The 24,984-nt window shown below is 29.6% G+C and overlaps 1 protein-coding gene across 4 annotated transcripts in view; it reads left to right on the top strand.

Annotated features, from left to right (window-relative positions):
• The window catches only part of LOC140665392 (uncharacterized), a 98,715-nt gene that overhangs the window by 50,111 nt on the left and 23,620 nt on the right, over positions 1-24,984 (top strand). For 2 of the 4 annotated variants that reach the window (XM_072891480.1, XM_072891479.1), the window contains one exon: positions 13,896-14,186. In XM_072891480.1, coding sequence (XP_072747581.1) covers positions 13,896-14,186 — 291 coding nt within the window. Of the gene's footprint in view, positions 1-13,895; positions 14,187-14,582; positions 24,471-24,984 lie in introns of those variants that run through there. The other 2 variants (XR_012046590.1, XM_072891481.1) reach the window with 2 other exon arrangements.

The following is a 24,984-nucleotide window of genomic DNA, read 5'->3' as shown; positions in this document are numbered from 1 at the left end:
GACATGGTGCATAAACGAGAAGCGTACTTATAACGTCGTTCACAGTGATCCCAACGAAATTCAAGCCACTCTTTCACTTGACAACCCGACCGAATGTTAACCCTGGTTTTACGAGCGTCCCCATTGGCCGACAGGCAATGCGAACCCGGCTAATATAATACGAACTTATAACCAAAGCCGAAACCTAGGAGCTCGCTCTTGCTTTTACGATCCTGCTCCTTTTTAGAAGTTATCGTTATTTTGCTCGTTTACGGATGAAATAGTTTGTTCCCGTAAATGGGTTGAAGGAAGCGAAAGTCTGCGTGCGGGGCTAACCACTAAACTTAAATTGACAGTAGCGTGGACCTATCCTTCTTTCCTGCAGAGAACACACATCTCTGTACGTCTAACAATTTTTCTTTCTCTAGATATAATACTAAAACAGGAGATGATAAAGTTTTTTTTATGAGAACTTTATGAGGAAATGCAGTAAGAAAAGAAGGGCATATTTATAACACAATATGTTTATAATCGACCTTTTTCCGTCATTGTGATGTTTTTGATCATATTTTTTCTAACGGGAGTATTGTGAATACGCGGTATATTATTTCGCGTTTTAAAAATGACTATTAAACACAAGGATACAAATTTATTGAAGAGATCTAGAACGTTGTTTGTCTATCCCATTTATTCCTGTGAAAGTTCCGAAATTAAGCACCGAGTTTAACGATAAACACGCTAATTGATTTATAGCGTATGTGTGCACGTGCGCGGCTTAACCATCGGGTTACTTATCAAAGCACGTCTCCTTATATCCAATCGATAATAGAAAAGTGGCGTAGCATTCGATAATACGGAAAGTCAGTACCCGCCATGACGTCATGGAGGGGTTATGCTTCAACTTTAGGGGTCATTACAGCGAATATATGAGGTTGTAAAATTTGACTTTACGAGCTTGCATTTTGAAGCATTGAGTACGAACTTTTAATAACGCCTCGCTCGTCATTATTTTTACGCGGACATGATCCGCAAAATCGTAATGTGTGATTGTTGCTTCACAACAAACAAACGTTCATACACATAGAAATGAATATTGACATCTAAAAATTAAGCATAAGATAATAATGAGATGCAATCGGTGATTTTTTTAACTACTTACAATTTTGTGCATACAAGTGCAATTTTTAATATTTTCGAAAAGATGCATACACTAGCACGTTAAAGGTTTACTATGCGATATAATTTCTATTTGCATTGAAACGTAAAAATTAACATATTGTTTAAATTTATATTCAATGAGAAATTGTAAAAAAATACCTTGAAATACTTTTTTTACAATACTTTTTTGCGATACTAACGTGTATGCAAGAACCGGTTGATAAATGAGAATTTAAAATTATTTCAACTTATTTTATATTTATTTTACTCCTTCAATAAAATAAGATAAGCTTTGTCATAGTGTTTAACTGTAATGAAGTTGTAAGATCAATTTGTAAAGTTGTAAAGATTAATTTCTCTTGCGCACGATTTTGTGGTAGACTAACCAAAAAAATATTCATTTACCAGATAGCACGCACGAAAATAGGAATTGTGATAAACTGACCGAATTGATTGCTTTTTCATCACTTTCTTTGTCTCGATAGTTGAATGGATTTATAATTGACTGATTACGAAGGTTTTGCTATTAAATGAATTTTGATATCACATATATAATGAAGCACACAATAAATTTTAAATTTATGTTTTTTTACGTTATTTTCGCTTCTGGAAATTAAATTGAAATTTTTAGAAGATACTCTAAAAAAAGAGAAATTTAAATATCAAGCTTTAATTACGTCTTCTATGTATATATGAATGGATCATCATTTTCAGAAAGTTAATAGGAAGAAAACGATTTGTGGTTATATAGACTGAGATGGCAAGAGCTCTCCCGTATTTTCATACCGATCATCTTGAAGTTTTTACGACCGTGTAGTTCTCTTTCGGTGTCGACCCTACCGAAAATTCTTCTCGTAAATCTTGTGAAGATTTGGTGTCGGTTTTCTTTCTTTGATCGGCGCGCGATGACATTTTATTCGGATTAACGATTTACAAATTCGGTGGTCACTTCGGTAGATTCTTTCTTGAATTCATTGAATCGGAAGAAATGATTCATTACACATAAAATGCTTTTGAAATAGTGCTATCGTTTCTAAAAAGAGTACACGTGCTACCATGACGTGACATTTATGACATTCTTTGAGATTATAATTTTGATATTATAGTATATATAAAATATGTTATATTATTTTTTATATATCTATGTATTTTAAACGGAGCATTGTATGTTGAAAAAGTATGTTTTTAGAAATATATTTTCTGGAATTGAATACAGTTAATCAAACATGTCTATAGAACACTGGCGCAAAGCATACTCTTGTTTTGTTGAAAAAATAAATTGCTCCAGGTTGAATTTAAAATTCTCAACACCTCTCGATTTTTCAGTCTTTATTATCCAGAAATTTTCATTGTCGGCGCACATTGTAATGACGTTAAATATAAATCGTTACGTTAAGTTTAAAACATCATAATGAAATGAATTATAACGTACTACATATGTACATAGCGAGCGTACAAACAACGTTGTGTTGCAGTTGTGTCGCGAGTCTTGTATCGACGACGAACTTTATCGGGTTCAATTTATCGGTCATGGAACGTAACAAGTTGCCTCCTATCCGTATGTTAGATAGCGATAGCTTTGACATTTTCGCAAATACAAACAAGAGTTATTCAAAATACAAGTAAAACTACATTATATATAAAATGCGATTAATTTTTTCTTTATCAATTTTATATCAAAAAATCTTAAAGAATCTTTCATTATTTTATCAAACTTATCTTTTTACATCTGAGCATATATTCTCTATATATTTACATTTTCTACTAACATGATACATATGCCCGTTTTATAAGTATTTCTTTTGTTACTTAAAATATTTAATTTTTATACATACATAGCTTCTTGTAATTTTTTACATTTAAATTAATCGGTTTTGATATTTTACCGTCGTGATACTTTATCAAATTGATCATGATATTCGTAGTTATTCCTACGCTAGAGGTGTCTGCTTTTTTATAGCTTTATCGTGTAAACACTATTAATAGGCAATAAGTTTGTGATTAGTTCAAGGTGGATAATAGCTGCCCCTACGCAACAGTGAATGTCTCGACACTGCTGGAGAGGGTAAAAGAAATATTTTTTTTTTTTCATGATTAAAACACCAGTGCGATGTGAAGGGTTGTGTTACGGCATATCAGTTTTCACACAACATTTCTCAGTTTCAATGTAATTATATATTTACCATGAATATATCGATAATGCGTAAAAGCGATAGCATTGCGTGAAAGATATACTTACTTTTTTCTTATTTTTCTTTTACACACATTATCTCAAAACGCTTGAAAAAAGAATAGTCGGGTTTTATTAATATACTATGGTTGGAATCTAATAAACAATTTCCCTTGTGTGTAAAAAATATAAAATATTAAATATAGAGAATTTTATTTTTTTGTAAAATGTTATTATTTATAAACTAAAGATTAAGGATAGAAAAAACCCGATATAATTTATTTTAATTGCAGTTCTAGAAAAATTTTTATTTTGCGTTCTTCAATTACTATTTTAAAAAAATGATTATTTTAATCATTTAAAATCGATACAATATGTATTCTTATATTAATTTTATTTTTTTACAATAAAGCTTTGACAATTTGACAAATCGATCTCATGGATTATAATTGAAGTCTTTTTTCTTTTGTTGATTTTACGACATGAATGTTGAAAGCCTGTTCTACGAATCTTTAGTGTTAGTGACTCAAGCGAAACCGTTGTCCGTTTGACTCATCTCTCGTTCTTATGATGAAACCACCCTTTATTTCGATTTTAGTTATTGCCGCGTCATGTCACTGACGCGAAAGTTACGACTTGTCACCGACGATACGTACAACACTCGCTGGTAAAATACGATTCTTTGCCTTCACTTGATATGTCATAGCGCCGATCGAGGCTTTTCTATTTTTCACGATTCTACTTTGATCTATCATCCGAGATATACTTATACAATCGAAGAAAATATTCTAAACGGATATTTCGGATATCTTCTACATACATGTTTTACGGTGATGATCTCTTTACAAAGTAGGCTCGATTATATTTTTTTTTTATGAAATAGATCAATTTATCTCGCCTAACTATCACTTTTAATTTTTCACAATTTGTCGCACGTGATACTTGGCAGAAAATCAAATGTAACGGAGTAGGGAGCTATAAAAGCATGTTTCCTGTTGTAGCTCGGCGTTTTCACAGCATTGCATGTCAGTTCACAGAATCGATCGGTTTTACCGGATATACTTGGAAAACATTAATGCTTAAATATTCTTGGATAAAATTATTATAGTTATAAACGCTGATTATAACAGCATAATATAATATGTATGATAGAACATATATTATATTAATTGTAGAGAGAAAGAGAGAGAGAGAGAGAGAGTTAACCTTTTATTTGGTTTTGTTTTTTTTAATCAAAAATAACACTTATGTGACAGCTCCATATGTATTGTAGACTCTGTTTAAACTTAAAACATATTTATGTAAATACATATTAATCGATCACACTCGTGATTTCTCACATGAAACGCACCGAGGAATGTATGCTTAAAGGAATAGTTTTTAACGTTATTAACTAATTGTAAATAAGATTTAATTTGTAAAATATAATAATTCACTTTTCATTGATTATTGTTCTCGGTTCTCATAATTAAAGCGCAACTTATCACACTGAATTCATCAAATTAATACAAAATATATAGAGTACGATCAAAATAAGTTTTAATCATAAATTTTTTGATCGCTTTAAATGAACCATAATGTATAGAATAATACTAGTCATTACCCGAAGACAATATCGCGGACATATTGATCTTGCCTGCAATTTTTATAAGATAATCGCGGAACATTGTTTCTCATATGGACTGTCATTTTCTCTGAAATAGATGTAGAAATATCGAATAATTTTATAGTCGAGTCTCGCATCGAACATTTAGGAATATTTGATCAATTTTATCAGATATATTACGTTGTTAACAAATTTTTTATTTTTTACTTAAAAAATACATGATATTATTATTTAATCAGTTATTTAATCAGTAGAATATCAGCGCTTTATAATTTATTCAAGAAGAATTAGAGAGAGATTATTTTGTCACGTAATGTGGCAATATATTCGTGTCATGTTTTATCTTTTCATTTTACATAAATAACAATTTAAGTTCTCGAGTCAGTAATTTGAACGATCTGTAATATTACACAAAGTAATATTGAAAACCTAAGTATATTATCAGAATAATAGTCTCTTGTCTTGAATTTTTGTTCTTTTTCTATTTTTATTTTCTCTTTGAACATAAGTACTCTGATTTAATTATTTTATCATTAGCAATTATAATTGTATGTTAAAATTAGATTGTTATTTGAAATCCACGAAAAGAATCTAATGTACGATTTTTAATCACTTAAAAATGCCGAACACTCAAGCTGGCTTTATATGTAAATCGAAGCGATTTCAAGGGTGGTTTACCTACTGATCACAGGATAGATTTGATCACCTACTAGGACACTTCGAAAGAAAGAGTGGATAATAAAGTTCACAGTCTAGCGAGTCGAGCAGGTTTTATTTTACGAGACACAGGGTTAAATGATCTGTCACTTTCTTCTCTTTCTATCTCTTTTTTTATTCAGGATTCAGGATAGTCTACGATTTACAAAAATGTCGTAAAATATTATGATGCCCAATGGTTGACGACAGTGCACATACTCGTGCATTCTACTCGAGCACACAAATATACGCGACATAAAAATACGCAAGCGCTCCCCTCTTCTCTTTCGTGTCGTTCTTCTCGGTCGATGCTCACTCGGGCGAATCGTGAAGAACGTTCAAGAAGAACGGAGGAATTTACGGTGGAAACCAGCGGAGAACGCTTCATTTTCATTCTCGCGAAGCGCCGCGCGAGCCAACTTCGTGTCCGAAGAGTTCTAAAATCTTTATGGCCGCTTCTACTCTGCTACTCTTCCGAGAGGGCAACGATCTTCACGGCATCTCGAACAGTCTCCAGTTGTGTTTATGGTTGCTTCGTCTCTCTAGCCCCACCACTTCGCTCTTGCATCCTTTTCTCTTACGTCTCATTCTGCATTATACATCGGCAATAATACCTCTATAGTACTAGCAGGGGTAAAACTTCGATTCGCAAAATATGTTTTGACTTTTGTTATTGAAGATTCTGTAACATGCAATAAGGGTCAATTGTAGCTTTTTTTTTTATAAACTCATGGCTATACGCGATTCAATTTGTTGTATTTCTGCACGAGATATCAACATGATACGCTGATAAGTTTTATTTTTTTTTTAAAGAACGTATTGAGAAAGATAGGATTTTCCTCTTATTTTTAAATGATCGCATGCATATGAAAACTTTATCTAATTTAATATTTTGTATTGTGATTAACTTATTGCATTTATAAAACTCTCGTATTTTAGACAAATTTAATATCAACATTAAATTAAAACTATAAGCATATTAGCTACGTTAAATTTGTTTAATTTGAACGTTTATTACAATAAGAGCTATTTTTATAATCGCGAGTGGTATGACGTCACAAATCACGAGCATATGGGTAACATCAATGAAAAAAATGACATTATGCCATCGACCACCCACATTGCTACACGCTCGACAATATATTAGAATTATTAATTTTTTTTTTTTTTTATTAGTTTGTTCCTTTTTTCATGAATCGAGAGTAAGCGCGCGCTGCTTACGTTCTCCGTGTTTGCCACAGTCGCTGACGAGCAAGGATTTTATGCGAACGCTTGACAGGATAGAATTTTACTGCTTCCGAAATGTCGTATCTCATAAAAGCCGCCGCGTTCACGACCGTTCTTTCATTCGACTCTTTCCGCTGAAACTTATTGTGATTCCGCGTTGACTATTTTTATAGGCGACGGAGAAATTATGTATGTGTTGCAGAGAGAAAGAGAGAATGACTAAGGTTATAGTATTTTTATTGAAATAGTTGAGGTATATGTATGTGGTTACGTTAGGTGTGTACGTATAGACCAGGAGAAAAAATCGATCGTCAAATAATCGATCTACCTCCTCCTGCATTTATCATTGATTTTTAATACCGTGCGGTATTGACACTTTGGATAAAATTTGATAGCACTTAACGAGTGCCGTGGCATATTGTTACAATCGATGTCACGTTCATTGTCGAAATTGTATTACGTGACATAAAAGCGTAATACCATTCAACTTTTGATTTATGTTAGCAGATTTCAATTTTTAATTATGTATTGCATATTTTTATTTTGCTAAATGATTTCTATTATAATTCTCGTGCATTAATATATTTTTTGCATTATTATATCTTGCCAATAAATGGCGAAGTATTAATATGATGAGTTTTAAAATATAACATATAAATATCACCACTTTTTAAAATATAATATATAAATATCATAATTTATATATTTTACTCTTCAGAGTCTCATTTTTATATTTCAAAATTTAGTCAAAATTGTATGAAAAATATAGAGATAATATCTTTGATATTTGTATTATTAATGAGCTTTTATAGCAACAAAAATAGACTTTTTACAATCATATATATTATAAAAAATGCTTTTGGTTACGTTGACGTATCTCGCGCGTTTCTCGTCGACCAAACGAGTCCCTCAGTCATATCACGACGGCAACGCTTGGTTTCGATTACGCGCAGTGTCACAACGGTATCATTGCTACAAAGCTCATCTCCGTACCCACAACCCCAGTGTGCCACGTGTGGTGCAATGTCGTGTCCAACATGATGCTGAACCGTCGTCCGCAAGCGAGGGAGGTACGTTTGACTGTGCAATATGAGCTCCCTCGATCATGACAAGCTTGAAATACACGAATCCTCTCAGTTGACGTATCGATGTGTTAAAAACACGTTGCTACAATAGGTAGAATACTACCTGCTACTTGGAGAGGCCTTTAACATGTATGCAACGGATTTGTTATTAAAATATGTTAGGATAGCTAAAACACAATAAACGTAATATTTTGACAATGTTTTTGATGAAAAAATAAATTAAAAAATAGCTATCTTTTTCTTTCTTTTTAAAGTTTTCATCTAACTTTGTATGCATATTCTTTCTTCCGTTGAGTCATGCAATTCGGTGATAGAATTTATAGTGAAATTGTTTAAGAATGTGAGGATAACAAGAGATTTATGATATTTCAAATAGCTTACAATCCTTTTATATGACTTGGACGCACGATTTACATTTGATAGCAACAAGAAGTAATGACTTTGGAAATTAAAGTTTGCTGGTCGATTCACCACCTTTCAGATTTCTCAAGTTAACGTTCATGCTGATCCTGCGGTCTCGGAAATGGTTTACGAGCGGCGCATTTCTTATAGTTAGTTTTTTACGATGTGCACTTCGACCCCGAGAAATTTTTCGTGGTACGGGTTAAGGAACACGTTTTACGAGGATCTAACAAAGTCGGCCGCGGTCTGCCTTCGTTAGAGTCGAAACTGATGCGGCACCAAAACTTAACGAGCATTTTCGTACGATCAAAGAACTTAGCATCATAAAACTCGTATAATTTTTGTTGGCCGAACAGATCGATGCTTACTAATTATTATTTTTTTATAATTTAACGGTAGACAAAAATCAAATACAACGGGTGATATCAAAGAATAAAAAGAGAATATAAGGATTGACGCAAACACAAAGCTTAATGTACAACATAAAATGCTTTGTTTTTATAAATAGCATATAACAATGAGTATTGATAATATACATGTATATACATATACATTAAACCTGTCATTAAATATTGTAGACTCTTATTAAATATTTGTGTGTTTATAAAAGAATCTACAGAACAAATGTATATATATTTATATTGCATATATATTTTTGGATTTATTTAATACGCATTATCTGTAGCATCTTTTCGACTTTATAATCCAAATAGACTGAAATGTGTTGCTAGAATAATGAAAATATTTATATAATGTTTTTTTTACTAGAATTAAAATTCAATTTAATAAAACTTATTTCAATATTACGTTAAATAATAGCGCAGGTTTGAAAAATATATACACACACTACTTTGAAAATATTCAGTTAAAAGTAGAGTTCTGATTTTCCTGTTTTTTTTTTTTTTTTTTTTTAATATATGTATAAACGTTAAATTTATTCGTTTAAATTCCAAAAAAATGTTTACTTGTAAGAAATCGTACACGTAAGGCTATATTATATGTTAAATATACATTTAATATATGTTTAAAGACGTTTCTAATAAACGAACATGCTTAAATATAAATATGTTAAAATGTATCAGGCTTGAAACTTAAATCAAATGTATTCGGAAAAACGTTTCTAATAAACGAATATGCTAATTATTACACGTGTAAGCATGTTCTGTCTAAACGTATAATAGCGAGCCCTAGTAAAAGTATATACTGTCCATTTTGTTATATATAATATATAACTGTGTGTGTTTAACACAAAATTATAAGAATAATTTTTGCTACTTAAAATAACGATATGTATGTTAGGTAAATGTTTTAAGTGTATTTATTATAGTTTTATTGTAAAATATTTTTATTTTGTTATAATTCAAAACAATTAATACTTTGATACCTTTTCTTATTAACATGTATAATAAACATTTATTATTAATGTTTAATTTATCCGTTATATATTTTAACATAATAAAGATGATGAACTGCAAAAATTTTCATTGATCTCACTTATGCACTTTGTGCAAATGCAATTGCTGTCTCGTATCTTATCGCAAGTTTGTTATCAGACACTGCTGATCATATTTCCTACCTTCTACGATTTCACACGTGTGTGTACACATTTAATGGTTAATCGATGTAAGTATAAGAATTGATATGAATTATTTAAGAAAAATCTGCAATGCTATTTCTGACATTACATACTTGTTACATGTTAAATAAATATGTATCTACATATTTTTATATTTACATATTTATAGATTTATATATTTACATTTTTATATATTTATATATTTACATATTTATTATATATATTTTGTGAAACATTTATATTTATATTCTTTAATTTCTATTGTTATATACATTTATCTATATAAGAAACAAAATTTTGGACAAAGTTGAGAGATTATATACAAAATAACAGATTCTAGTTTGTGCACAGTTAATATTACTCGAGTTTAATTAATAAATTTAATATTATTTGAATTTAATATTACTTAAATTTAATTACGCTTTTTTGTAATTAAATTTTGCGAAATATTGCAAAAATGCAATATTTTCTTATGATAACAAATAATAGATATTAAATAACACGGATACTATTCAATTATAGCGCTGATAAGGGTTCTAATAAGGCTATATGTTTAGTTCTTTTTCTAGTTTGCTACTTTTATTGCACTTTTACTGGACGGTTCAAGGCATTTTTCTTATGATAGAAGCACGGACCCAGTTTCGAATAAGGTTCTTAGTCATTTTATTGATTTTCCAAGGATCTCTTAGCAAATAACTATACTTAGACCGGTTTTGATGTAGAGTATTTATCTTTTTTTGGTAATTAACAATTATTTATGGAAATTAGTGCTGATGGAAATTAGTTTTACATGATAACAGCTGTATTTAATTTAAATATTAATATATTACACCGTTTTATTTTTAGATGTCAACATGTTTGCTTTAAGAACCGCAGATATCTTGCGATGTCTTTTGAATATCTCTTGTAGATTTCTCCATTTATATTTCCATGCTAAAGTGAAAAATATTTATTAATTATTATTATTTATATTTTGAGAAATTTTAATAAATAATATTGCATATTCGTTATGTACGCTATTTATGATGTTGTATTATATATACTTTAATATAGTAGAAGTTATACATATAGGTATAATAAAGTTATGGTGTGGTTTTTCAAAAAATATGGAATTTTATTGTGAAATTATATACGCAACTAAATTAAAAAGAAATGACAAATATCTTTTATTTATAATTATTTTATTTATTTTCGGAACAAGTAAATTAACACAGACATATTATGTAACTCTATAATTAAAATAACTCTATAATTAAATAATAAGAGTTACGAAAATATATTAAAAAGAAATAAAGTAGTATGATAGAATTAACGGCTCTATGTGTGTGTGTGTGTGTATGTGTCTTGAGATACTGATTGCAATATAAAGTTATCTATGATCACTAACGTTTCATGCCCAGATCGTGTTTATTCGAATGAAAGGGGTCAACCAGAGAGTACGTGCAACCATTCATAATAATCGTCATCATCGCGCTACGTAATCATTTTATCCTCTCGCGTTGCGAACGTTAGAGACACGTCCAAATATTATCAGACTGATTTCATCGACTCAATGTTCTGCTCTTTCGTTTCTCTTCCTTGAAAAAATTCGTTTAATCGTTCGGATAAAAAATGAATATAAACATTGTGACAGGATATGCTTACAGTCATTCATTCTTTCGCATTCGTATCGCGCCGTTCACGGAACCGAAATGATATCGTTTGTATATTCTCTTTCATATTACGTAATCGATCCCGTTGGGATAATACGAGCTCAGTCATGTCGATTGAGAATCGCATAGCAACAAAGGCGGATTTAGATCTGTGATAATGCGCTCAGTATTTTTCTTTCGACATATGAGTGATATGAGGTTGATATATAAGAATTATGTTTGTGTAATACAAAATATAAAAGACATGTACGAGTTGTTTAATTATATGATTATGCAATATAAGAGCGCCATACGTTCATCTTTTGTTTATTTTTGGAATGAAGAGATTGATATATAAAAACTATGTGAAGTATTTACATTTTTTTTGTCTATTCATCAAGCATAAAATTCCGTTAATTCCTTAAATACTATACTTAATTAGGATACAGATTTAATCGTTATAATGAAATATTAAATAAAAAGACTGGATGATCATATATATCACTCACACATCCGCTTCAAGAGTCAAGAGTTAATTAACGAATCAAACTGTTATATTTGTGAATCATGTTGTGATGTTCTCTCTTTCGCACATCATAATTTGTTCCGTGTAAAATGACATCGTTGGATAACATTAGTATTAGACAATAGATGCTAGGAAAAATGAGAATGAGAAAGGTCTTAGAATATCAGCGCGCCAAATCCATGATTAATGCGATATGTTATATCGTTAATGGAATATGTCGGCAAATTGGAACAAAAAAAGTCAAGAAATACATACCTAGACCTTAATCTTTTCCCCTCTTCATATCGATAGGGATTCCAAACTCATCTCCTTCTCTTCTTCTTCCTCTCCGAAACCCTTGCTCATCCCGACTCCTCCCATCGCTCTCTATTCTTTCTCTCTCACTCTCGCCGCGAACACGTGTTGCCGCGCACACGCGCGCACAACAGCACGTGGTTGGCCGGGTTCACCTGCGTGCGTAAAAGGAGGGAACCAACACCAAGCCTTCTGACGGCGCGGCACCTGCATCATGCTGTTGTCTATTCTGTTGGGTCGTCGCGCAAGTCGGATTCGGTAAACAGGAGAGAGAAAGAAAGGAAGGGAGCTATCGGAGTGGGGTAGAGATGGTGTGCAAGCGTGGAAGAGGAAGGGTGAAAGCAAGGGAGGTAAGAGGGAGGGGGTACGTTTCCTTATTTTAAAAACGATCCAGAGAAGTCTCTGGTAGAGGCGGAGCTATGGCGACTAGATACATCGCCATTAGTTGGCGTAATGTCTAATATACCATAATATAATGTAACATAACAATCGAAAAACTTATGTCCATGATTCTGCAGTCGAATAAAAGTTCTGCGGTTTTTATCATTCTCTTTTCTGATAGTATCAATATTTGAATACTTTGCGTATTATCCGTGTGCTTGATTATTTCAAATATTGTCCGAATATTATACATGGACATGTGTTTATTTTGATATAATTAAACAATTGAATATTGAGAAACTACATAATATACAATATTTTCTAGTTAAATTAGACCAAGTTTTTTGACTAATTTGGTTAATATTTTAGCAGCCTTTTAAGCATAACAGAGTCTCAATTTTTTAACATATACAACTTTTGTATGTAATTTATTTTATCCGAATGTATATTGTTTTCGTATACGAAAATTGTTTATACATGTTCAAAAATTGAAACCCAGAATATTTTTCGCAAGAAACGTATATTATTCTTATAATTAGACTTCTTAAAGCCACATGATATTATGCTATTATGAATATCGCAATTAACTATAAATGAGATTACTCACAAATATTTTATTAAACGAATTCGAGGATGATTCACCCTCAATTGAAAGCTACAAGGAAAAGGATAGAAGTTTGATATTCATTAAAAGCCTGTTAAAGTGTCTGCAAAGTTTTCAATGAAAAGAAATGGCTTCTCAGAAAGATTTTTTTCTAGTTGAGAATCAGCAAACTTATTGTATAGAAGAGAAGATGCTGTAGTTCTCATAATACAAGTAAAAAGCACAGATTGATTTTTGCTAAAAAGCGAAAGCAGACGGTGTTGTTAAGTTTAAAGAGTTAGTATATTGCAGATCTATTTTTTTAATGAGATTACTGATTGCTTGCGATGAAATATTTAACATGATAAAAACTTAAACAAATGTATATGAGGATTTTTAACATACTTCACTTCAAACTATCTTTGACTTTAGATTAACAATTTCTAAATACCTTTAAATATCTGTTTGTATGTACTCTTCTTATTTATTTTAGACATATTTAACACATGTTGATTACAATATTCATATCTCATAGAGTTTTTGTTCAATTTAAATAATAATTTTTAATCAACAAATTTCAGATACACCAGATTCTCAAACAACCTCAACCAACCATTCAGAAAACCCTCAATTTCAATCTCAATCTCAAGGATTTGATGCACTATACAACCTCAAGGATTTGCTGCACTACACGCTGTACCATTGCCTAGTATGCAATGTATACGATGTATGCCACACGAACAACATATCGGCCTTAGTGGATGAAATCGTTGCCAGCATCTACGAATATGTATATCATAGTTCAAATTCAAACGAAAACACAGAAAGTAACTTGTACCTATTAGAAGGTGCTAAAAAGCGCATATTTTCACGTAAGTATGTTTTAAATTTTTAATACATTTCTATCGAGAAATCTATTCATAGACAAAAAGGAAGAGTATCTTAGAAGTGTTCATCTTTTGAAAAAAAAAAAACTATTACGTAGAAATATTTTAATATATACTTTAATATATACATATTGTTATAAAATAATCAATTTTTAAACTTTTGATCTTAATTTTTGAATAAATATAGATTTTAAAAACATAAAATATACATAATTTAAACATTTTTTAAAGAATGCTTTACATTAGATGAAAAATATTAAAGCAGAAAATTTTTAATAAAAAAAAATATTAAAATTTGAATAAAGAACACGATACATTACTATATAGGCATTTATATAGTAAATATATGATAGTAATTCAAATCTTTTTTTTTCTTCATAGCTTCAATAATTCGTCATCTGAAAATTATTTGGCAAACTATTACGCTGAATGTAATTTCGTCATTCGTAATCGTACATTTAACATATTATCAATTTCCATTTATATATTATCTATTTCCACCTTGAATTATATATAACCGCTAAATTTTTCAAATTTAGCATTGTGGTTTTCTACTCATTTTCAAGTTCTTGATTGGCCTTTATATTACTTTTTGATAGCACTGCTATTACAGTAATGAAATTATGACATTTTTTATTTTGATTTTGATCAAGTGACAATAAAATACTTGGGATTTCTTTCAAGTACAAGTATCAGTTATGCATTCTATAATGCAAATTTATGCATTCAAAAATTGATACGAACTTAAAGGGAACAAGCTCGTCAACAATGCGAAGATCTGGAATATATTTATGGATATTAGTGATAAATTATATAGAAGTTTTGTATATATATCACATCATTAATTGAAGATTTTATATCATGGATTGAAGATTTCATATTGGACCAATTTAAAAAAAAAAATATTTTGTTTTACGTCAGTACATTGAATCCAAAGCAAATTTTGCAGAAGGAATATTATATGTGATAAATTTAATCTATTTGATATTTCTAAAACGCTGCTTGTGACCACCACTTTGATTATAAATCATGCATATTTATTTCTTTGTTTAAAAAGTCGTGCCAATATGATTAAAGTTGTGTTTTCGTGTGAGAGAATATGCTCCTCAGAATAATATATTCTTGAGAATTATCTGCAATCGTGTTCTGGCACAAACAGAGAATCTCGATAAACGTTACATGATGAATATCTTTGTCGTAACACATGAAGATAATCTTGGAAAAGATATTAATACGAAAAGTCGACGAAAAAGATCGTGGTTTTCTCGTCACAGAAGAAAAATTTCCGATTTCATCTTTGGAAGATGTTAACTTGTCCGTATATCTTGAAGATCACCTGAAAACCTGTTTGGTTGCGGCGGTGCATTTAAAATATGCTTCGTACAGCTTGCAAATCTTATGTGTACGCCCGACATTTATAATTCCGCTGCGTTCTATTGGAGTGATATGCCTTACAGAAAATTTCTCTTGTTCGCTGTTACATACAGGATTGTGTATATATATATATATATATATATATATATATATATATATATATATATGTATGTATGTATATGTGCGCGAAGCGTAATACAATGATAATACGTGACTGAAAATTATCTACGCCTGAAGATCGCCTTTCGTCTGGAATCGTGAAATTGAAATAATAACGTTGCTTGCAAAACAATAATTTTGTATGATTCAAAGTAGAAATAACAATAATGTGCTTACATAAGGCGAAGACTTTATACACATGAATAATGATTAAAACCAACTTATTTTATTTATCCTTCTTTCCTCTATTACTTTGATGATAAAATAATTTATTTTAAAAAATCATTTCGAAGTAAAAATATTTAGGTCAAAGAATTTTATTTAATTTACACAACATCAACATTCAAGCTAATTTACATGTTCTAAAAGGATTTGATGAATATATACATCTAAAAAATATTTTGTGAACAGAAAAAGAGATTAATCTTGATATTTATTAATTTTCTTTACCATATTATGAATTTTTGCGACTTTTGAAATCAAGCTTGCGAGAAAAAAAACACTGAAATTAATCGATAAATGACGCGCTGTAGATCCGGTTGTTTCATCTCTCTTCTGTGAACAAGAAGTGGTCCAAGGTATCGAAGAAAGGTATGATGTTTTTTGCTAGCCATAACCGTAAATAATCGACACTCGGACAAAACTATTTCTTCCTTCAGTGTAAATCGCTTCGGTTCCGGATCACAAATTATTCGCCCAGAACCGTTGCGACATATTTTATTTTATCATCGATGGTTCGCGGCGGTACTAAATTTATATCACTATTATGTTCTGTATACTCGGTAACGAAGTTGACAATTAGAATCAACATAATCAAGCAAGTGATATGTATATCTAATGAACCTCATGACGCAGCCTCGTATAAATGTCATTTGGTACATGTTTCGTGAAGCAAAAGATGCTAGTTTTTAATCTTACCAATAAAATAATATCTTTTAGATAATTTAAATTTACTTTTAATTGGAAATAGAATCTTAAAAATTAAACTTTATAATATATTTTCTATTACACGAGATACTTTAAAAAACTACATTATTTTTCAAAAAATCAGTCTTATTTTATTAGTTTATCTTTTTCACAAGAAAAATGATTGTTTATACGTTCTGTAAATTTTAACATTGCATATCTTGGATTGAAACTTTCATCATCAGTATATTATAGATAATCATGAATTATGTAAATACTTTGATACTAGTAAAAGTGTTAAAAGTCTTAAATTGAAAATCTTCTACAAAGAATTTATTTAAAATAGGATAGCCTTATGTTATTTATGTGTGTATATTAATGCGTTCTTGAAATTTAATTAATTCAAAATTTTTTTTTTGCGCGCGCTGCTATTTTGAATTGAGACTTCTTCCAAACTTTTTGAAACTATTTTTTTTATTGTAAGATGCAATAATACTTCAACTTTCTAGTACAAAAAGCAGAAACAACTACACATTAAATATTGTTTTTAACAATATGTACGTGTCTACAAATATTTTAGATTTTAGACTATGAACGAACGGCTCTTTTCTATATTATTAATAATTATTTTTGATAGACTGTTCGATAAAATTGCGATTGTGTTTTATATGATATAACAACGGAGAGAAATGCGTGTATTTCTTAAAACTGAGTTCACAGTGAAAAGACAATTAAGCAGGGAAAAAAGAAAAAAAAAAGATAATCTGTTAGTATTCAGCCTACCTATGTGATTCGCTTAATCTGACTGACTATTATAAATCGCTTAATATTATTCGTTGAAAGAATTAGTGTCATACAAATTAATTGTAATTTCATTGCAAATGTGCAGAAAATTGTCAATACGAGCGCCATTATGTTATTTATTAATACAAGTTTGACTTTATTTTATTGATGTTACAAATAAAAATTCCATGATTTTTTTTATTCAAATATCTTTATTATTTTTCTTGTTATATACTAATATTACTACATACCACAATTATATTTGTACTTTATTACAGATTGTTATATTACTGCAGTTATAATTTAACGAATTTTTAAATTAAATTATTAAATTTGTTATCGTTTTTAAACAGATAATTTAATTAGCTTCCATATAATACAAATATTTGCTGTCGTTATCGAAATAAATTGAATCTTAAAAAAATTGATGCAATCTTGTTTGTCCAGTCGGATAAATTTAAATTTAAACCAAGGCAGAAAGCGACATTCCAATGACTCTTATGAGCAAGTGGACGATTAACGGCTCCACATCGCACGGAGTACATAGTTACACCGTTACTAACGTTACATATCACGGCATATAAGACGCATAAATTTACAGCGCGACACTATCAAACATGAAACTAATATGGAAAAAAAAAACACATCAACATACATTAACGTATGTAATATTTGAATCGGTTTTATTAAAGAGCAAAAAACTTTTACAAATTTTTGATATTATCATTATTATTCAGGATTTAACTGTATATAATTTAACTGTAACTCTCAATGTAATTTCAGAATATTTTTTTTAATTAATTTCAGAATATTTTTTAATAATAATGATTTATATTTACGATTTGTTTATTTCTGAACTTTACGAGTATACGTTCGACAAATGAGGATATTTATTCTCTGATTATATTATTAGCTCTGAACATCGATACCATATGTATATTGATTGTTTATGTTTAATAAACATTTTGACAGGCCTGGAAAAAAGGCACTCGTTATTAACTAACTAGCAAATGTCCACACCTCTGCGTGTCGAAGATTAATAACACTCTTTAGGAAGAGATAAGAAAGCTTCCCAATATTATCTTAAGATGATTTTCAAAATTTTGCTAGGAACTAATTGAAGCTCTATTTGTTTTTATGAAAACAATTCAAAATTTCTTTTTTGACACGCGTAATATTTGTCTTGTATTGCGACGCAATACAATTGTATACTTAATTATATAAATAATTAGTTTATCCTGCAAGATAGTTATCGATTTGTTACTGTGATTGTACACTGCATGAAAGAAATAATAGTGTAGTCGTGATATGTTCATATATGATATGAATATGTGTGTGTACTTGCTTATTACACGCATGTTCGTGCATACAAGCGAATAAGAGTTTTTGTATTACGTCGCAAAAGCACATTTTCAGCCATTTCTAGGCGGATACTTTTGGCATTCAGTAAGCGAATACTTAGCACGAAAATTCACGAAGGTTTAACTTGACATGATATAACCGAGAGATGCAAAACGCACACTAGCATGAGACAAAAATACTTCACGTTGCTGTCCACCGTGTCTACTGCTACTTTCTCTTTCGTTTTCCTTCTTCCCTCAATATTTCATCTATAGTATTTTCTAAAATATTGTGTAACAATTTTACAACAAGATTCATATACTTTTATGACAAAATAGAGTTTAGCACGAAAAAATCAAGATTAACCCTTACTCCCTATTGTTATTTTTGGCATCTTCTAACTGTACAGGTGGGTCAGAGTATTTTCGATAAGTTTATTAATATATAAAAGTGTTTTAAAAAATTTTTTTAAATATATATACCTTCTTTGAACATTCTAAATAAAGACTAAAATAATAAATTTGAAAAATAATTTACTTAAATATATTATTTTATGATTATTTGTTTTCGAGAAATTGACGTTATTAGAAAAATCACAGACAAAAATGATCCATCAGTACGGAATAAGGGTTAAAAATTTTATAAAACGAGATAAGAGTTAGAAAATACAATAGTTGCGATAATAATTAGGTAAAATTATATATAATAAGCTTATATGAGGAAGAATATTTTGCTAAAACTATAATAAGTAGAAGTGATAATCTTTTAAAGAGTTCTTTAATATTCTTTAATTATTTAATAACTAATGTAAATAAATGTTATAAACTCTTGTTTATGATATCAATATTCGTGCATCAGGGGTTTTGATTTTTTATTTCAACTCAGCTTACAAAATTTTGTCATAGCTCAAGGGGATTAATAAAAATTCAAAGACAATTAACCTTGTACAAGTGCATTAATGATTATGTATTGAATATTGTTCATGTACATCACTAAACATACATGTATGTATCATATGTATGTACGTATATAAATGTAATTATGAGAAATTAAGTGGACGAAAATTTTTATAAATCTCTAATTAATTAATATTAAATTTATATATCTAAAAATTAACTATTTTTGTCAAGTTTTTTTTCTCTGAATTGATATTTTGGTTGTATATAATCATGATTTTACGATGTAACATATTGTTTAACGCATAATGAACGCTAATTAGATAATTTTAATGCATAACACTCATGTTACAAAGGTTGCTTCAGTAGATAAGAAATTATAATTAGATACTATCTAGTCGAGCAAGCAAATTAAGACTATGGATATTCACCTATTAAGATACGAAAATAACAAAAACTCCCAAATTCATAAAATAAGATATAAAATTTAATCTATTAATTATTAGATTAATGTAAGGATCCTATTTAAAAACGATAACCAATTAGACGCGCAAGAACCGTGACAAATTTGTGCTACATTATCTTGGAGCCGGTGCACTTTTCATCAGCTGTTTGATAAAAAGTTATAAAAAGGCACTTCTTCGTAAACAGCAAGCAGGTGAGAGATTCGAACGATAATCTGGCGCGACCCCGTTCGATCCAGTATTTATCTGAAAAACATGCGTACACCGATGCATTTAAGCCTGACACTACCAGTTATTAACCGCTTTACGGTTTGGAACATAGAACGGATAACTTTTGAATAAGAAATTCACATACACATATCAGCCTTTAAGAAAGCACGAAAGTATTAAAAAAATAATTATTAAAATTAAAAGATATGAAAATACAAGAAAATGACAAAAAATAAATTACAAAACGTATTCTGCATTTTAATATCGAATTTGGATTGTATGTAATTTGATTTTTTATATTAATTATATAAAATGAAATATGAAGAAACTAAAGAATATTATTGAAGAGCTACATTGATAAAAGTCAAACAATTTTTATAATAAAAATTATTAGTTTTATTTTATATTTTTTACTTATATTTTAGTATTATAATTTATGAGGAGATTAAATTCGTGTTGAAAACATGAATCAATACCAACTTGAGTTGTTTATCTAATTGATATTTAGCAAAGAGAAAAAAACAGAGTTGTAGCCTGGTTTTTATTGGCCTGTGTGCATAGCAATTATGTAGCATGCGAGAAATACTCGACCTTTCTGCAAGTACAACTGTTCTCATACCTCTGACATATACATGCGGTTGCACTAACCGTACTATGCCGAGATAATGCGATACATGCACTTTCTCTTACGAAACAATAATAAAACAGTTATTTTTAGAAAAGTATTAGATGATTGTTGATTTGCACGTATTGACGAATTGACGATAATATTCCATATCTTAAAATCACTCTTACATTGATGCGATTGTTTAAGAGTCGATATATAAGTTTTGTTACCGAGTCGTTGTATATTTCTTTATATATACGAGAAAAAGCATGCATCAGCAAAAGTGCCACTCGGAATAATACACTTGCTGAACAATGCAGGTCTATTAAAACTTGAAAATAATTAAACTCTCACGATTTATCATCATATGTTTTTGCGCGACTGATTCTCGTATGATTAAACGAATCTAATTACCATGAAATTGTCAAATTGAAAGATTCACTGATATTATATACTAATTGTACTATAAGTAACAAGTAGAATATAATGAGACAAAAAAAAATTTTATTTAATTGTATATATTCACGAAAGACTACTTGTTACATTTAACTTTGACTGATTACTGTATATTATATGTAGTAAATATAGAAAAACTTAATTTCCTTTTTGTCTCGTAAAAATTAAATACTTAATTCTATAAATTTTTGACGAACAGACTTTACGCAACATTTTTATTAATATATATACAATTAATAAAATATATATACAATTAATATATACTATTAATACACACACACATACTTTGGAACAGTTATGTCAGTGAAATATTGTCCTACCGAGTTCGAACAATCAGTTTGAATAATCAGTAGCTTGCACTAATGAATTTTTGCAATAAACATATTGTTCATTTTGCATGGACGTGTATACGAACCAATATATAAGAAGCGCAGTTGTTTTGTACTTATGCAATATCTTCAAGTTACATAGATGACATATTCATGACATATATTGAACGTTTTTTTAATATAGTTCGAAAGTGCAAGATCGCCGTATATGAATATATTCGCCGACGAAAACCTTGACAGCTGTTGGACGATGAAACAATACACGTGCTAAACAGAAATTATTTCTTATGTTGCACAGAAATATTTTGTACATATATACAAGGAATATCGCTATATTATCTACATTTTTTAATTCCAAGAATCAATCTTAAGAATCTATAATTCTATGAATACTTAATTCAATAAAATGTTAAATAACATTAATTGATAGTATGGCAAATAAAATTAAAAATGAGAGATAGAACTATATCATTGGATAGTAAATATAAATTTTACGTAATCGGAAAATTTACGGAAATCGGAAAAGAATCATTTAAAAAAAATGATCTTGTAACTTTAACAAAAATTTTGTAGGTGTAAAAAATTAACTAAAACAGGTAAATTATTAGCAAATATTATGATACTGCATAAATTTTGCACTTAATTAGTTTAAATGACAGAGACAGAAAATTTTTCTGTGATGCCTATCTTTAAGGCCTATTGTCAAGGACAATTATATTTGTGATTAATATTTGACAATGGGATTTAAATTTTCTAGAGGTATTGCTAGAATATTGCTGCTATAAATTCTATACGTGACAAACAATATTTTAACAGATACAAAAAGTAACAATAAATTTTAATTGAGACATCTAGAAATATATATTAATAAAATATTTTTTTGAGTGATTTTAATATCAAGCCTATTCGAAATAATTAGAATTCTAATGTTAAAATGCGAATTGTTAATTATATACTACGCTATTAAATCAATTATTCTAATTAAATTATTCTTTTTGAGTTTTGATGTCGTAGCTATGTAGATTTATAAGCTAGTCATACTTGTGATTTTTTCACAGATAATTGTCATAAATCAATGATGCAATATGCCAAGAAGTTACGTATGCATATATATGCCATTTAAAAGTAATTTATGTAAAATGACCATCAAGATTGCTTTTAACCGCTCGCGTAGAATTATCGCTAAGAGCGAATTGATGACATTCCCGTCTTTCGCGAGCGATAAGATCGTTCGCATAACGTCGTCAACGCACGAAAAGTGCCATTATTTCCGGTATTGTAATATTGAGACAGAACAACGATTGTGACGATGAAAGCCCTGATAGCTAATACTTATTCGATTATCCGTAGTTTTTTAATTAACTGTAGCCGAGTTAATAAGTTGTACAGTATGGAACAACAGTTGAATATTTCGACATATAATGAGCAATTTGCGTATTTTTTGCGCATTATATACGCGATAAAACTTTTCATTAATTTTTTAACGTTATCATTTTAATGTGATACGACATTACAGCTCGCAGCATATCTATCGTGAACTTTGACCGGTATCTTGACTTTTAAAAACAATTTTAGCAAAAGAGTTATTTATAATTCGAAAGTAACATTTTTTTCTTTATCAATTTTCGCGATGTTTCTCATTAAACAAAATATATGGAAGATAAATACAATCTCTTTTTTGCTTTATGATAAAATGTCAGAACATAACTTTTTTTAGACAGTTATGCAAATGTAATTACGTATTTATTGACATTGAAATGTTTGGAGTTTATATATTCAATTTTAGTCTTATCCGTAACAATAAATCTCTCGCGATACACTTATGTCGCTATTAATTAGAGCGATTATTATGATATAAGTAATTATTCAGCTATCAAAAAGATGCTAGCAAGGCCATCAATTTTATTGATTATGTTATTGAATTAAGTAGTTGCTAAAATATTTACATCATTAATTTACATAAATAAACTTTCTCAATTTATCTCTTAATCTAATAAATTTATTAATCTACTAATCTTTATTTAACTTGACGAGATTAATATTTCATGAAAATAAAATTCTTATTATTAGGAAAATGAATAAGAATAAATAAATAACCTAATAAATAAATTAAAGAATTCTCAGTTGATATGTATCACGCAGGATATATGATCACGAAAATGTTTCAGAATTCAAAGAAATTTAGTTTGACGGGTGTAAAAACAACTTTGAGACGAATGCTTAGTAAAGCAGGTCGCCAGGGAATTAACGTCGACATTTTGAATGGACATCCCTAATTTCTTCCGGATGGCTGGGCATTCCGCGGTTTTCCTAGATTCTCATTTACGATTCGTTATACGCGACATGTCTTAATCTGTTTGGCAACAAACGCGGACGCGGTCACAGACGGAATTAGACGGACGACGAATGACTTACTCACAGCCGAGATTGTATTCTCGTATCCGCATCTTCTTTGGTATCACTTATAGTGATTTGCTGACGCGAGCAATATCTGCAGTTTTTGCACACTGTTATAAACGGTTGCGTGTTTATCTGACGCAACGTAGCGTGTGAGAAGGCAGAGGTAGATAGTTAACGACTATGAAAATTGCATGCCGCGGAACGCCCGACGACAATTGTCGAGTCTTTTCGTGTTTAGAATCTCTATTCGGAATTAATTGAGATAAATAAGCTGGACCAAATATTGGATAGTTTTGCTAATTTTGCGTGGAGTCTTTTAGAAAATAAGTTTCGTTTATACTCATATATATTAATTTCTTTTTCTTTAATATTATTGCAATACATGAATATAAACTTAATCTTTGAAAAGAGAAGAAATATATAAAAAGAAAAAGAAAAAAAGATCATATTTAAAATAATAATAGAAATATTTTATAGTTACATGTTTTATAATCTCTTTAATAGATACATATAAGCTATATTTAAAAGAAGCAGAATCATAAAATATAATTGCGATGCATCTAATTTATCTCGATGTTCATTATCAGAGAAAGAATTATCTTCCTTATCGAAGACAAATATCGCGATATCAGCTTGCTTGCATCCGTTCTCAATTCACTTATATATCTTAATTTTGCATCAAGATAAATAAACTTATAATTGTTACTTCCGTGAACTAGAGTAAGAGATTTCAAAAGGTAGAGAAAAGAAAAAGAGAAGAAATATGTATAAGCAAAAGAAAAAAAAAATTATGCAACTTGCTAACACAAGTGAATGAGAGAACATATATAATATTATATCTATTATATTGCAGGAAAT

This window comes from Anoplolepis gracilipes, chromosome 4, assembly GCF_047496725.1.
Source record: "Anoplolepis gracilipes chromosome 4, ASM4749672v1, whole genome shotgun sequence".
Taxonomy (NCBI): domain Eukaryota; kingdom Metazoa; phylum Arthropoda; class Insecta; order Hymenoptera; family Formicidae; genus Anoplolepis; species Anoplolepis gracilipes.
Note: the sequence above shows the minus strand (reverse complement) of the source record. Positions and strands in the feature narration are given on the sequence as shown.